Here is a 15,481-nt window from a genome sequence, read left to right on the forward strand (position 1 = left end):
TCTTTCTCCTCCTTTAGTAACACTTATACCACATTCAGCCCAACAGGTCCATTAATGTGATTATGCTCCACTTGAGTCTCCTCCCACCCTTCTGTACTGAAGGCCAACATATCCTTAAATTTCTTTCTCCCTGTGTTTATCTGGCTTCCCCTTACATGCAATTATGCTATTTACCTCAATTGCTCCCCGTGGTAGGGAGTTCTTCATTCTAATAATTCTCTGGGAAAATATGTTTTTGCTAAATTCTCACACTGGATTTTGTTAATGATGGAGAAAAATGTACAGGATAAATTCATATGGTTTGTGTAATAGATTACACAGTTGTTACAATCTGGTTGTATTTTGATACTGATGGGCAGCTGGTCATTGCCATGTCTAAATGGGTAGTGTTACTCCAATTCTAAGCCTGGCTTTGTATACTTCAGCAATTTCCTTTGCAATGCCAATTGGCAGCTGTGCCTTTAGTTACCTAAATACTAAGATCTGGCATTCCTTCCTAAATCTCTCTGCTTCTCTACTTCTTTCTCCCCCTTTAAAATGCACCTTAAAGCCTATCTGACCAAGTTTTTGATTGTCCTAATATCTCCTTACATGGCTCAGTGTAAAATTTTCTGTCTGATAACACTCCTGTGAAGCCCCTTGGGATGTTGAAGACCCCATGTAAATGCAAGTTGTTGTTGTGAGCCATAACCAGTGCAGAACCTTGCAGTGACACAAAAGAACAAAGAAATGCAATCACAAAGCTTGTTATCATGAGCAATCTACAAAGAGTTAACATCTGTCTGCATGTACATCTCTGCTGTTAGCAGCAAGCAAAATTATGGTAGGTTTCTCCAAGAAACCCAGCACTTATTAAAATATGATAAATGCACGTTAGTTAATTCTTACAGTGGGTTGTAATTTTGCAAAATACATCTTTTCCAATCATTGTGCAATATGCTACACTGGCATCTGCAGCACACTCACCATAGTTTAATTTGCGTTCCCTGATTCTGTTAAATAAAGGCATGTGTGTGTGTTTTGTTCCAGGACTCTCATCTATTGCTGCACCAGCAAGTACAGAAAAGCCAAAATGTCCTCGTTCTCCATCAGGGGAAGAAGATTGGAGAAACGCGACAGAGGTAGGAACCTTCTGTGGCTGCCTGGTCAGAGCCCAACAGCAGCTGCAGCAAGCAGAATGGAAGCAAGCAAGCAGGAAGCAGCCAGACCGAGCAAAGGCCTGGGCCTGGAGCGGTGTGTGTGAGCAGAACATCACAGACGAGGCCAAGACTCAAGGATAACCGCCCCCACCCCCACCCCACCAACCCCGGCGGCAAAGGAAAACAGATTGACTCTTGGTGACTCATTTAGCTTCTGGAATGGGCAGTCTTCTCCCCTGCTGGCACTCTGGCTGCACGTCGAGGGTGGGTGGGAGGGAGGGTCTAACAGCCGAAAGCTCAGCTGGAGCCACGCTGGATATAGGCAATGTTATCCAGGCAATTGCACAGAACCCGAGACGGCCACGTTTTCTGAGGGAAGGCAAGTATTGAAAAAGAACATTGGGGGAAAACAAATATCAAAAAGAACCGAGCTGTTATTGTGAGACAGCATGGGGAAGAATCTTTATGAGAAAAAGGAACCTGCCCAAGCTTGCTTGCCTTCTATATTTGCAGGTTAACTGTCATTGAAAAGGTGTGAGTGCTAAAGGGCAAGAATGCAATAACACAAAAGAGGGAAATAGGGAGACTCTTAAACTGAGCTTCAATTGTCCTGCCATTTAAGGCCTGGTTAAGTTGTGCAGTACATCTCTGTACAGTTAATTATTTCCTTGCTTCCAAAATGTATCATTAGCATGTTTGCACTCTGGAAGTCAGTGGTTCTGTGGGCTGCGTGTTGCTGAGTCTGAACCTTATGATAGCACTTTCTGTAAAAATAGACGCAGCAATACTTTGTAAAAAGAAACTAAGTTAATAAAATTTCGAAAGCACATACCAGCTGACAAAGGAACATTGTACAAACATGTTAAGTGTTCACAAATGTAGACGACTGTCAGCTCTACGCCAACACTGTGCGTAAACGGGAAAAAGAAACTAGATGCAGCTCTCGTACTGTTTGCTTTTCTTTTACAATGCAAGGACAAAAGTAAGAGTGTGCTTATGAAGCTGGAAATCCCTGCGTGCCAGATGGACACTTTCATGTCTGTACAAGTGTTGGATTATTTCATTTCCTGCATCGGGGCCTCCAAATGCTTGCACAAGAAGTCACTGGTGGAACTCAGACGGACGACCAGGGAGCCTTGTGTCAGCAAGGAATCAAGCTTATCAGGTTGAAGACTGCAGGAAGGGAGCAGAAGAGCCACAAGTGTCTTCGTAATGAATCGCGCTGCAGTAGTCAGATAGATTTCACCATCTCATATATTTCAGTAATTGGTCCACTTCAGTTAACCTTTGCTGCTACTTTAAATGTAAAACTTGCACATAATAAGGACTTTGTACCAAATGCTTGCATGATTCTTAATTAGAATGCTGGTAAATTCATTTTTTCTTGAAGTGAAAGGAGCCCACTATAAGGATTTTAAATGGATCTATTAAATTAATAGGGTTCTTGTGGCACCTATGGGAGCTGAACAAAATTTGTGCAGTATTTACGACCGGACTTACAGACTCTCAGGGAAGTACTTCCTAAACCGGCAGGACCCCTGTAGAAGCCCATGGGGTTTTTACATTTTGACCAGGACATCCAACATGCTACTTTGGTAAGGAGTAGATTCTAACTCTGCCACCTCATTATACAAACCTCTATGTAAAAATGCACCATAGTTTCTCCATAGAGATTCAACGGGTTCACATCAGAGAGATGGCAGTTCCAGGGTTATATTTTAGGCTATTGCTGAGCTCCAGCTGTACCTGGAGTTTCCTCTATGAGCGCAATATGGAGGCCAGACTCAAAGCTGTGCCAAATGCCGCACCCACTTTGACAATTTATTTCTCATCAGGAGATGTGCGAACTTAAAATGGACGCAAATTAAGGTAAACAAGCGGAACCCAAGGAAAGCTCCAAACCCACACTACATTCTTCCTTAAGTAGGAAAATCTTATCTCAGTATGTCGTTCGTGCACATTGGGCACAACTGGTTTAAGGATCCACAACCAGGGAAGCGTTTCAATTTTGAAGGTGACTTTCACTTATGCCATAAAAGTCCACTCAAAGAAACAGTAAACACGGAGCAGGTCTCAGTGAGCATCACATTTTTTTGAAAATGCAAAAAAAAATCCCGAGAAGAATTACCTTCTTTTCTGCGGCATCTAAAACGCTGGTTACAATTCAACGCCCCAACCCCCTGCCACCAGCCCGCACACCCAACCACCCTCCACGCCCAATACCCCCTCCTTCATCAGCCCCACTCAACAAACAGCAGCAATTGAAGAATACCCACATTTGAAAGTTGGGGGCATGGCCAGTTGTGTGGGGAGAGATTCATTCGTATGAACGGTTTGATGGACAGATGTAAAACGTCAAGGAGACTTGGGTGACTTGGAGTTATGCGCGTAACTGGTTGATTCATGTCCAAAATTCTTCAATCTTGTAAGAGCGTAAATCAGTGTGTCTGCGGGTAGCACATGCAAAGGAAACTCCAGACCTTGACTCAGTCAGAACTCAGGAACAGGATTAGCTATTCAGCCCCGTAAGCCTGTTCTACCTTTAAATTCCATCACGGCTGATCTGTATCTTAACTCCATCTACCCGCCTTGATTCCGTAACCCTGAATACCCTCACCACAAAATAATCTGACAATCAGGGCTGCCAGTAAATGGTTTTAGCTTCCTGGGCTAGGGAGGTTGAAAATCAGCCACTTCTGCTCACTAACTAGTGACACCCGCTAAAAAGCGCATGTGTATAGACGTCAATTGAAGACAGGGTAAGGCTCAGCTGTGATGCGCTCCCCTATCTCCATCTCTCCACCACTGTTGAATTACTGCCAACACTCTCAGTTGCGGCTTGTACACTTCTGCTGTGATCCTGCAAGGGCTGCTGAATCATTCTCAAACTGCACCCTAACAAATGGCGGAAGTGGATTGAAAACTGCTGAGGATGGGGAGGGAGGCTCTAAATGCCGCATATTTTAAGCAGCTTTTATATTAGGGGAGGCTTTCACTTAGGCCTTTGCAGTAACCTGAGGGAACCTTCCCAAATTTGCTCAGGCTAGGCCAGCCCATCAGGGAGACCCAGTTTTTATTAATGGCAGTAATATGGTGCTGAACAAAAATATTGCATTTACATAGCACCTTTACCATAGTAAAATGTCACAAGATGCTTCCCGGGAGCATTATCAGGCAAAATGTGATACCAAGCTACCTAAGGAGATATTAGAACCGGTGACCAAAAGCTGGATTGCAGAGGTAGGTTGTAAGAAGTGTCTCAAAGGAAGACAGAGAGGCAATACCGGAGCTTATGACCTAGGCAGCAGAAGGCACAGCCATCAATGGTAGGATAATGTTCAGATAAATGAAACTGCATTCAAAGTTCATAATTAAAAGCATTTTTGATTTTAATATGAAGATTGCACTGGTACCCACATGTCCACCACCCCCAAAAGTTCTGGGGGAGAGATTGAAAATAAAGCAAGAAGCCAAACGCCTGCATCACTGCAGCGAAGGAGGGATGGCCAAGAGAATTCAACCTGTGCTGTCTTAGTGGCAGAAGAAAGAGTGTTGCTTTCAGACAAAACTGTGAGCTTCTGCTCCTCTGAGGTCAGTGTTTTTATAGAGCGCTTAATAGGATTTGCGTAGTTGACTTTTCAATCACTGGGTTAAGCAGCAACAGGTAAGCCCAGTGATTTAGTCGTAATAAGGTCATCTTGTCTGAAAAGCATGAAGAGTTACATACGGTACAGCTTTCAGCTCCTACACTGTATAACCTTTGTTCTCTCCCGAAAACTCCTCCTTCCCCAGAATGCCGTCGCTGCCAGCCAACCTTATCATTAACGCTAACAAGTAGCATTAAGCAAAAGAATGTTTAACTAGTCGCATTGATAAACCAGCAGCATTAAATAAGAGAGAGAGAGAGAGAGAGAGAAAGAACGCTGCTGGCAAACACAGAGCTACATGTTCATTTGGTTATTAAGGGAGGCACATAGCTGAAGACTGTTCATTGCTGTTGTAAATTCCTGCCCCAGGGCTTGTAGCCTGGTTCTCGATTACATGAGGTCTATGTTCATGGACAGTGTTTGGCATCTGATTGAAGGTCCACTGCAGCTAATTAATTTCATTAGGAAGTGAAGTCATCTTCGAGCAGGAATTAATATTTGGATCTTCATGTTGCTAATTCATTTCCAGATTTAATTAGCTCAGAGAAGAAATGTTGCTTGGGCAAGAGGACTTTTTAATTATCAGCTTGGATAAATTTGAAAATGTTGATGCCTAGGGGTTGAGTTAATTAAAACCTGCATTATTTTAAGTTTAATTAGCTCCCATCTTTGTTTTGCTTCACCATATGGCCATGTCCTGTAGTCAAATTTAGTTAATTAAGCTAATTAAGCTAATCATTTTAATTACTCAAGACAATGTGATTGGATACAGGATGACTACAAGTTTATGGCCAAGTACTTATTTTTCATTAAGCTGAAGGGACAGAGCGGTTTCTGATTGCGACTGGCAAGCGATGCCATAGAGTTCAGAAAATGTGACAGCCTCAGAGATATTAAGGCTGAAGTCTAATTGCGTACTTTGATAAAACAAAATGTCAGTAACACAACTCTTTTAAACACAAGAATAATTTAGTCCAGTGGCTATTAACATTCCTGAAATAGCAGCAACGTCTGGGGACATTCATACACCCTATTACTGCCTGAAAAACTGGAGATGGCTTATTCAACTTGTGAAATTTTAGTTCATTAAGATAGTGTATGTATTAACAGCCAGCTTGTTTTGGTTTGGTTCTTTAAATACATGGCCTCCACTATTTCCACATGTGCAATTAATCTTTCATGAACGTATTTGCCCGGTCAAGGAAAATTTTCAAATAGCTAATCGTCAAGTGCAGTGAAATGAAACTTAGACGTTATTTTTTTCTTTGGCGTATGAATTTGCTTTGGTGATTAGTGCAGAACAGCCCATCGTGACTCCAAAGTCCATTTTATACTCATTTGCTTTTCCATTGAAGCCAATGCAAAAAGAACTTCAGGCAGGGCATCAAACAGGCTGCCCACTCGCTGTGACCTGTTTTTACAAAACAATCCAGGGCAGATTTATACCCCTTTATTGTTTTTATCTATTAGCCACTCCTTATTTCCTTATGGAGTAAATGGACATTTACATGGAGGCAAATTTCACCTGAAAGCCATTCTTTGTTTAAACTCTGGTTTGGATTCTAACAAGGAAGAAGCAAAATCTTCTGCTAAAGTTTGATTTAGATAATTAACCTCAGTATTGTCTCAGTGCAACTATGGCCACTCTGAGCCAGTGCGTGCTGTGACCTTCAAAAGTGCAGCAAAACCTGAGTGTAGAGTATAATGCAAAAGTAAAATACTGCGGGTGCTGGAAATGTTCAGCAGGTCAGGCAGTATACTTGGAGAGAGAGAGAAACAGAGGTAGCAGTTAGTATTTCATGGAGGTGATGGGAGAGCTCCAAGTCCCCTCTTTCAGGGAAAGCCCGCCAAATTAAGTGCCAGTCAGGCACTTAACTGGACAGTGATGGGTCTTCCCTGGAATTGAGGATCCTGGGGACAGAGGTCTCGCTTGTTGAGGTCAGCAGCGCCATTGGGGGATGCAGTGGCTGCTGCATGTACAACACCCACCTGAGGGCTAGGATCATTGCTGGATTTCCAGGCCACAGGCGAGTGATAGTGGGGGTTGGTGGGGGGGGGGTGGTCACAGGATGGAAGTTCATGGGGTGGATGCAGTAGGGGCAGGAGCTGGCTCCCAGCAAAGCCCTTTCCCAATGCCAGATCCCTCAATCAGGTGCTGAGTGCCTCAGAATGAGGGACCCCCACCCCCACCTGCCAGGAGCCCGTTAACAACCCCGCATAGTGAGCTCCACCACCTGCCATTGGGTTAATATCAGCATTGGCGGGATGAGGCCCTTAAGTGGCCAGTAATTGTCCACTTAAGCGCCTCAGTTGGAAGTGGGAAAATGGCAGGGTCCCACCAGCCACACTCCCATCTGATTAAACCCATCGCCACCACCCACCCCCCCCCCCCCCCCCCCCCCCCCCCCCCCCCCCCCCCCCCCGCCCCCACCCCCCAACCCCCCGACACAACCAAACTAGAGGGCATTAAATTCCAAGTTACATTTCAGGTCTGTGACCCGTGAACACTATGTTATTTACCAAACACATGGCCAAGGGCGCGCAGATACACCTATATGCATGTACACACCAGCATGAACAAACCAGTGTTATTCTCCCACGTCACATATGCTAAGAAAGATAAAGGCACCCTGCCATTCCTTAGAAACAAGAGTAGGCCATTCAGTCCCTCAAGCATGTTCCACCATTTGATTAGCCCATGGCTGATCCATGCCCTAAATCCATGTACCTGCCTTGGTTCTGTAACCCTTAATACTGTTTGATGGACAAATGTAAAACGTCGACGGTGACTTGGAGTTATGCACATACTGGTTGGATCACGGCCAAAATTCTGCAATTTTGTAAGACAGTAATCAGTTTGCTGCAGGACTACATGTCCACCTGAGCAGCAGATGCAAAGGAAGCTCCAGACCCTGGCTCAGTCAGGACATCGGAATAGGATTGGCCATTCAGTCCATCAAGCCTGTTCTACCATTCAATTCCATCATAGCTGATCAATCTCTTAAATTCACCTAGCCGCCTTGATTCCATAACCTTTAGGCCTAAAATAGACCTATAGAATTGACCTGATAAAAATCTTATAAATCTCAGCTTTGACATTTTATTTTCTGGTGGCGATGCAACCTTGTGAACTTCTAGAAGATTTGTCAGCTGCCCCCCACTGCCTGGTTTCTGAGTGGGAAGGATGCTAAGGTAGCAGAGGCACAGAAACATGGGAGAGCAATGCGAGGGTTGACAGTATTGCTCCCTTTTAACCAAATTGAAAACATCTTCAAATGCCTTCTATTTTATCCAATCACTTCGGCCTAAGAAGTGGACAGAACAGTATAGAGTTACACTCCGCTTTAATTCACCATTTCAATCCTATTCATGCAAGATGATCTTATCAGGTTCTTAGTTTATTGCTCTGTAGGGCAAACAGTTTGTTCCTGCAATCTGTTCCCATTTCGAATGCAAGCAGTTAAGCACTTAATGGCCCTTTAGCAATATTGTGTTGTTATAAGTCCTCTATATTCTTTTATTGTGTTTGCAGATGATTCAAGTTATGTTTTACAGAACAAATAAAATGATGATCCTCCAATCATCGTTTGAATTGTTTCCAGATTACGCAGATTATTATTGTGGGCCTGTCAGTCCAACTCTCCTTTTTCACTCCAAATTTCCTATTGAAGTAAATCATATATTTTTTACTTGAAACTGTGGCCTCAATTTCCTTTGTGTTAACCACTAATGCATATCAAGGAGCAGAAATGTGGCAATGATTCCCATTTGTGCCTTCCAAACTTGTGCTCGGGTAAACCACCTGAAGGACATTTCCTCAAAATAGATTAACCTTTATCTTCACCCATTTTTCCTCCACATTTTTCTCCCTTTCACTCCCCAAGCTGAGCTGTGGCTTCACCAATGCCACCTGCCTCAGGTGTGTCACCCAGGTCCTATCTGTAAGGTCTCCATGGCTGAATGGAACGGTCATATTGACCACCTGGGCTGGCGTGTGAACACTGATCAACTCCACGAGGTACACAAAGGTCAGGGGTGCCTGAGAAGTATCATCCCAGCAATAACTTTATCGTCAGAATTTTTCGCTGAACGGGTGGGCACGCGCCCAACCCACTCAAGCGTAAAATAGCGTGTGATGACATCACGTGAGCGTCCCGATGTCATCATGCACTCACACGATCTATCAATTGGCGGACTCGAGCGGGAGTCGGAGCCGCGCCCGCCGTTAATTAAGCGGCCAGTTAAGGCCACTAAAAAGGCAACTGACGCTGATTTTACATCCCCCATGTGATTTCACGCTTGTCACACGGGCAAAACGTGAGCAGCCGACAATTTGCAAAACCTCATCCACAGGGGAGGTGAAAGGGGTTAGCGGCACTGCCAGTGCCAGTAGTGAGGAGTTTGGTAGATAGTTTGCTGCTGGTGACTTATTGGTACTTGGCAGCTTCACCTCAGTTCGGGGCTTCATTCTTAGCATTTCCTGGCTTCATTTCAGGTTTCCTTGGTGTCTCCAAGGCCCCCAAAGGATTCAAACCGTGTGGACCTTTCCAGGTATCAGACAGCCTTCTGTAACCCTGGTAATGGGGACTGTGGTCTCCACTGGAGGCAACTCCTCTGAGGAGGAAGAGAGGGGCAGAAGGGAGAGGAGGCCAAGTGTCCCAATGCAGCTTGCAGGGGAGAGACCTGTGGGAGGAGAGGCACAGGCACAAGGGGCGCAGGGGCCAGTAGGTAGCCCAAGGCGTTAGGGACTGCAGAAGATGCCACTATCCTGCTGCCAAGGCTTACAGGCGGCGATGCACCTGCCTCAATATGTCAGAGGTGCAATGCCGAAGGAGGCTCCACCTCTCAAAGGAGTCATTGACCTGAGATCACCTCCAACTGTGTGGGTGGACACTCCCTACCAGTAGCCCTGAAGATCACAGTGGTCCTCAACATCTATGCATCCGGCTCTTTCCAGGGGTCAGTTGGGGATCTTTGTGGAGTCTCCCAACCAGCTGTCCATAGTTGCGTTAAGCTGGTGACAGAAGCTCTGTTCAGGTGGGTATTGACTTTCATTTATTTCCGTACAGTCAAGGCCATGAGCGAGACAAAGGCTTTGCAGCCATTGCTGGGTTCCCCCACAACCAGGGCGTAATCGACTGCACACATGTAGCCATCAAGGCACCAGTGGGTCAGCCAGGTGCCTTTGTTAACAGGAGAGGATCCCACTCCATGAATATGCAGATAGTGTGTGACTATAGGATGCATATTCTGCAAGTCTGTGCAAGGTACCCTGATAGCTCCCATGATGTGTATATCCTGGGACACTCCCAGGTGCCGTGGTTCTTCAGTGCTCCAGCCCGATTGGATGGATGGTTGCTGTGTTACAAGGGCTATCCCTTGAAAAGGTGGCTTATGAAGCCTCTCCACCACCCAAGAACAGAGGCAGAGCAGCAGTATAATAGGAGTTATGCCTCCACAAGGGAGGTGATAGAGAGAATCATAGGTCTTGAAGATTCACTTCCTGATGCCTGGACCGTTCAGGGGGAGCACTACAATACCCCCCATAGTGGGTGTCACTGATCATGGTCGCATGCAGCGCTCTGTTCTCCAAAATCTGGCACTAGCAAGGGGGGAGCCACTGGAGGTAGAGGATCTTGACGTAGCTCCTCAGGCCACAGATGATGAATCCAGTTGTGAGTCTGAAGCAAGCATGGTGAGGAGAATGCTGAGGGCATGGAGGCATGACCTGTGTAACCTCCAGGGAGGCTTGGACACCAGAGATGCCTTGATCCAATTCTCCTTCAGCTAGGCTGCCAAATAAGCACTACCACCTCATGCCGGGCTGCCGGATGTCTAAAATATCCCTTTCCTTTTACTCCAAAGCCCACTCAACCAGTACAATAAAGTTCAGAGCTACCCATGACCAGCATTACACACTGGCATTCCCTGCACCACATTAAATAAAAAAGGTGAAGCATACGCAGACCTTTACAACAAAAGAAAATTTATCTCATTTTGACAGTCCAAACAAATTAACAGAAATTTCTTTGGTCTTCAATCCCTGACCAGTACACACAACCAAAACATTGCACCACAGAACATCACCCGTGACCAGTCCCTCTTGTGCTCATGGTGCCTTACACTCACATTTGCGAGTGCTACGTCATAATGCAGCCTATTGACTCTGCTGTCCTGCTGGCCTTGGTGGTCATCCTCTGTGCTGGCCCCACCTGGGAGGGAACGGTCAGTGCCACAGCTGGCGTCTCCCCAGTCGCTGCAGCCTCATCGAAGCCACGGTCACTGGCAGAGAGGTGGAGGAGCTGCTGCCGTCATCCAGAGCACCCTGAGAGGAGCCCGCAGAGATGACAGGCAGCTCATGCATCAATGTGAGTTCACTCTGGACCTCCCTGCTTACCATTGATGGACGGGCGCCTAGCTGAGATACTGGGTGCCTCATCGATCTCTCACACTGACACTGACCAATTGAGGTCAGTGCCTGTGTGAGGGCTTGGAGGCCTGAGCGCAACCCAAGGAACTGATTCTGTTCCTGGAGCTGCACATCCATGAGAGTCACCACTCTCTCAATGGAGGAGGCAGGGCGATCGGCCATGAGGGTCAACGCAGTGCTGATGCTCCGCGTGGACTCCTCCATAACGGAGACCTGGCACGCATACCCTCATGGATCTCCGCCAGATCCTCCCGCAAATCTTGATGGTCGTCCAACATTTGCCGCCTAATGGACAACTCCAGAGGCTCATCATCTGTCTTCAACTCAGCTTTGTCCTGGTCTCCAGCAGCCTTCCGACTGCTGGCGCACTGGGTGCTCTCTGCTTCCACCTGTACCTCAAGCGAGTGCAAAGTGCCGTCACTGATTTGCACCAACATCCTAACCACCGATCTAACTCCCACCGAGGTGCTGGTATCTGCGCTGGTGCCTGGAGAGAATGGGTGTGACGCAGGTGCATCTGGAGCCTGGTGGTCCTCTGGTATCATGGGTGACTCTTTGGGGTCCTGTGATTGGGTGATTGGTGGCAAATCTAAGGAAGATGAAGAACATGTCATTAGATAAAGTCATCACACTGTCACTGTGCATGCCAGGCGCCCTGGTGAAATCATGGAGAACTGCATCGTGATCTTTCAATGATCAGTGAGGAATCCAGTTTTGAGTCTCCTATCGATGAGACTACACAAGAATGTTTGCATCGTCAGAACCTCTCACCTCTGCGCACTGCACACTTACCTTTGTCTGACACCCCAGTCTCTCTGCAGCCAGTTGACCGAGGTGCGTGCCAGCTCTCCATCTCCAAGGCATCCTGCTCGTGCCTGGTGAGGATTAGGAGGCTTTGGGGGCCTCCGCCAGTCTGCGACCTTTCAATGTTGTGATGGGCTGTTTTCTTCTGAAAGGACAGAGGAGTGTTGATTAGTCCACTCCCCACCTGCAGCGCCATAGCAGTGTGGCCAACCCCACTGAGGAGCACCTTGCAAGGCAGATCCGAGTCATGGCCCTCGAGGCACAAGGCACTCAGTCCAAGCAGCCTGGGCTCACCGCCTTGGCCAGCTCCGGTGTCATTGATGGTTGGCACGTAGACTCTAATACCCCTGAGCTCATGGGGTACGACAGCCAGACCTTAACACTTCACCACACTGATCCATGCCAAAACGGTACTCACCCTTCCTGAACACAGCAGGTTGTTTGATCTCTGTGGCACTGAACCCAGGTGCGCCGCACAATATAATAACTGCTGATCGGCGCTGCTACCTTCTCCCAAGCTCTTTTCGTAAGGTGTGGTGGCCTCATCCTTCCATCCCTGGGGACAAGGGTGTCCCTCCTGGCAGCCACCTCCTCCAGGTGCACCACGAGGCACTCATCAGAAAACTAGGGGCCGAGTGCCCACCCGACCTGCCCTACAGCCTGGCACCTGCAACTGCACTGGAAGCCATGATTTCCTGTTGACAATGCCAAAGATGTCTTCTTTGCTGGCAGCATTCCAGGGACTGCCTGGGCCATTTTTAAATCGGCCGCCAGGTCACCATTGGACCTAGCGGCTGACAGGCCCCTGCCCCCACTTGGTCCCTCCCACTGTGTGAAACTGCGGTCGTGGTCAATCGCGGACGGCAGCCCACTTCCTGGCCGCTCCCAGGCCCGCTGACCATGCCTGCCCGCCAAACTCAAAGTTCTGTCCTATGTCTTCAGGAGAGGAGGAAAACAAAGTATATTAATCATAGCATCATTCAGCACAGAAGGAAGCCATTTGGCCCATCATGTCTTTCCCAGCTCTTTGAAAGAATTATACAGTTAGCTACCACTTTCCTCTTCATCCTTCATAGCTCTGCATGTTTTTCCTTTTGAGAAATATATCCAATTCCTGTTGAAAGTTACTATTGAATCTGCTTCCATCAACCTTGCAGGCAGTGCATTCCAGATAGTAACTCCTCGCTGCATAAAATTATTCTCCTCATCTCCTCTCTGGTTTTTGTTTTATCAATTACCTTAAATCAGCATCCTCTGATTACCAACACTCCTGCCAGTGGAAACAGTTCCTCCTTAGTTACTCTGTTAAATTAAAGGAATTTGTAAATTTTCAAAATTTTTGTACCATATTTCCCATTTGTTCAGTGGTCTGTCTTGACTTAAAACCCTCCATCTCCTGTCAACAGTGTACCTCAGGGTTTCTCCATGATTTAAATGGTGCATAATCCAATGTGCATGGTCACCAAGTAACAATATATATATTCATTTTCATATTTATTTTCATCAAGGTTGGATCTTGTTCGTATCTATATACAATTTATAGGCAAATTGAAGGCAAAAACTGTAGCTGCATATGTAAATTGGTGCAAAATAATGAAAACTTTGGCACCTACTGTCAACTGACAGCTAAGAAGGCCTTTTCTGTTTGGGCCTTCTCTCCAAAGCTGTACTCCTTTATCCTTCTGAATAGTAAATGGGAGGATATTCCTGCCAGGGACTGGAGAGGGGAAATCATTCAAAATTACTCCTGGTCCAGCTCCAGCTTTTTACAACTCCATTTTCACTCATCTGCTGATGACTCCCCTTCCTGGGCCCCATGCCAGTTGATAATTTGAATAGACCCCGCTCCTCAAATTCTCCCTTCCAAAGCTATTGTCATCACTCCCTCCCTCCTCAAAAATTCCACACATAGCCCTTCTGTCCTTGCAAAGTACCCCTCTCCAACCTATCTTTCCTCCTAAGCTTGAAGGCATTGTTGGTTTCCAAATCTGTCCCCATTTTCCTCCCTGAAATGCATTGTTTTAATCTTTTCAATTAGCTTTTTGTCCCTGCTCCAGCACTGAAAGCACCCTCATCAAAGTCACAAATAACATCCTCTCTGATTGTGACCCTATTGCACTTTCCCTCCTCAGCCATCTTGACCACTCTGCCTCCAGTGATATTAAGTTTTCCAACCTTCCAGGATTGGCCTGGAGTCTTCAAGGATTGAAGATCAATCTCCAGCACACTGCTGTGTGCAACCCTGGAGAAAAAACACAAGGACATTGAAGAAGATTGCTTTTTTGGCATTTTCTTTGAACATTTCTCTTTATCAAATATAAAATTATTGAAAATGGATTAAAAAAGGGAGGTTTGGCTGACAGTCAAGCATTATCCAATTGGGTAATGAGTCTTACTGCTTTCCAATTGGTGTAGGACAGCACAGGAATGGACATGTTGGCCGACTAATGGCAAGACCGTGAGGGCATGTCATGTGATGAAACCTCCAGGAACACATTTAATCGCAGTTGGCAACCCTAGTTGACTTGGCCAAACATATCATCCTGTTCCATTCCTTTTCCACATTGTCCAGTTGAGTGAACATAATAGGAGCTGAAGTAGGCTGCACCATTCAATTAAATCATGGCTGATTTTCCAGCTCAGCTCCACTTTTCCCATATCCTTTTATTTCCTTTGTATCCAAAAAATCTATCAACCTCAGTCTTGAATATGCTCATGAACTGAGCATCTACGCCTCTTTGAGCTAGAGGATTCCATAGATTCACAACTCTTTAAGTGAAGAAATTTCTCCCCATCTCATCCCTAAATAACCAAATCCTCATCCTGAGATAATGGCCCCTAGCTTTAGCTGTTTCCTCTGGCTGCAGAGTCTAATCAGCATCTACCCTGTCAAACCCTTCAATGAAATCACTAATCATCCTCCTAAACTCCAGAGAATATAAGCTCATTCTACTTGATCTCTCTTCAAAGGACAGTCCTCTCATCCCAGAAATTAATCTATCGAACCTTTGTCACAACCCACCCACCCAGTGCAAATATATCCTTCCAAAGGTCTTGCTTGTTCCAATCTTCTGTTTAATTGTAACCGGTGCATTTTCAGCACTTGCCTCTTTTTCTGCCCCCACATTATTACCTCTGGAGTCCCTGGAGGATCTATCCATGGCCCCCTCCTCCTCATCATCTGCATGCTGCTCTTTTAAAGAATATAATCCAAAAAAATATAGCGTACAGTTCCACAAGTGCCTGATGACGCATAGCTCTTCCTCACCACCACCTCCCTCGACTCTTCCATTGCCTCTGTGCTGTGAGCCTGCTGCCTGGCATCTAGTTGTAGTTGAGCTGCAGTTTTCTCAATTGAACAGTGGGAAGACCAAAGTCATCATCTTCGGTTGTCAACAGAAAACACATCCCCTCTCCTCCGATTTGCTTCTCCCTCCCTGGTCATTGTCTCAGGTTGAAAC

At 46.1% G+C, this 15,481-nt stretch overlaps 1 protein-coding gene across 1 annotated transcript in view; it reads left to right on the forward strand.

Annotated features, from left to right (window-relative positions):
• Positions 1-1,397, forward strand: part of LOC121289415 — a 222,939-nt gene extending 221,542 nt beyond the window's left edge. The window contains exon 5 of the mRNA XM_041208874.1: positions 1,030-1,397. Coding sequence (XP_041064808.1) covers positions 1,030-1,243 — 214 coding nt within the window. The 3' untranslated portion in view covers positions 1,244-1,397. The remainder of the gene's footprint in view (positions 1-1,029) is intronic.
• The last annotated feature ends 14,084 nt before the right edge of the window (positions 1,398-15,481 follow it).

Source organism: Carcharodon carcharias, chromosome 16, assembly GCF_017639515.1.
Source record: "Carcharodon carcharias isolate sCarCar2 chromosome 16, sCarCar2.pri, whole genome shotgun sequence".
NCBI lineage: Eukaryota > Metazoa > Chordata > Chondrichthyes > Lamniformes > Lamnidae > Carcharodon > Carcharodon carcharias.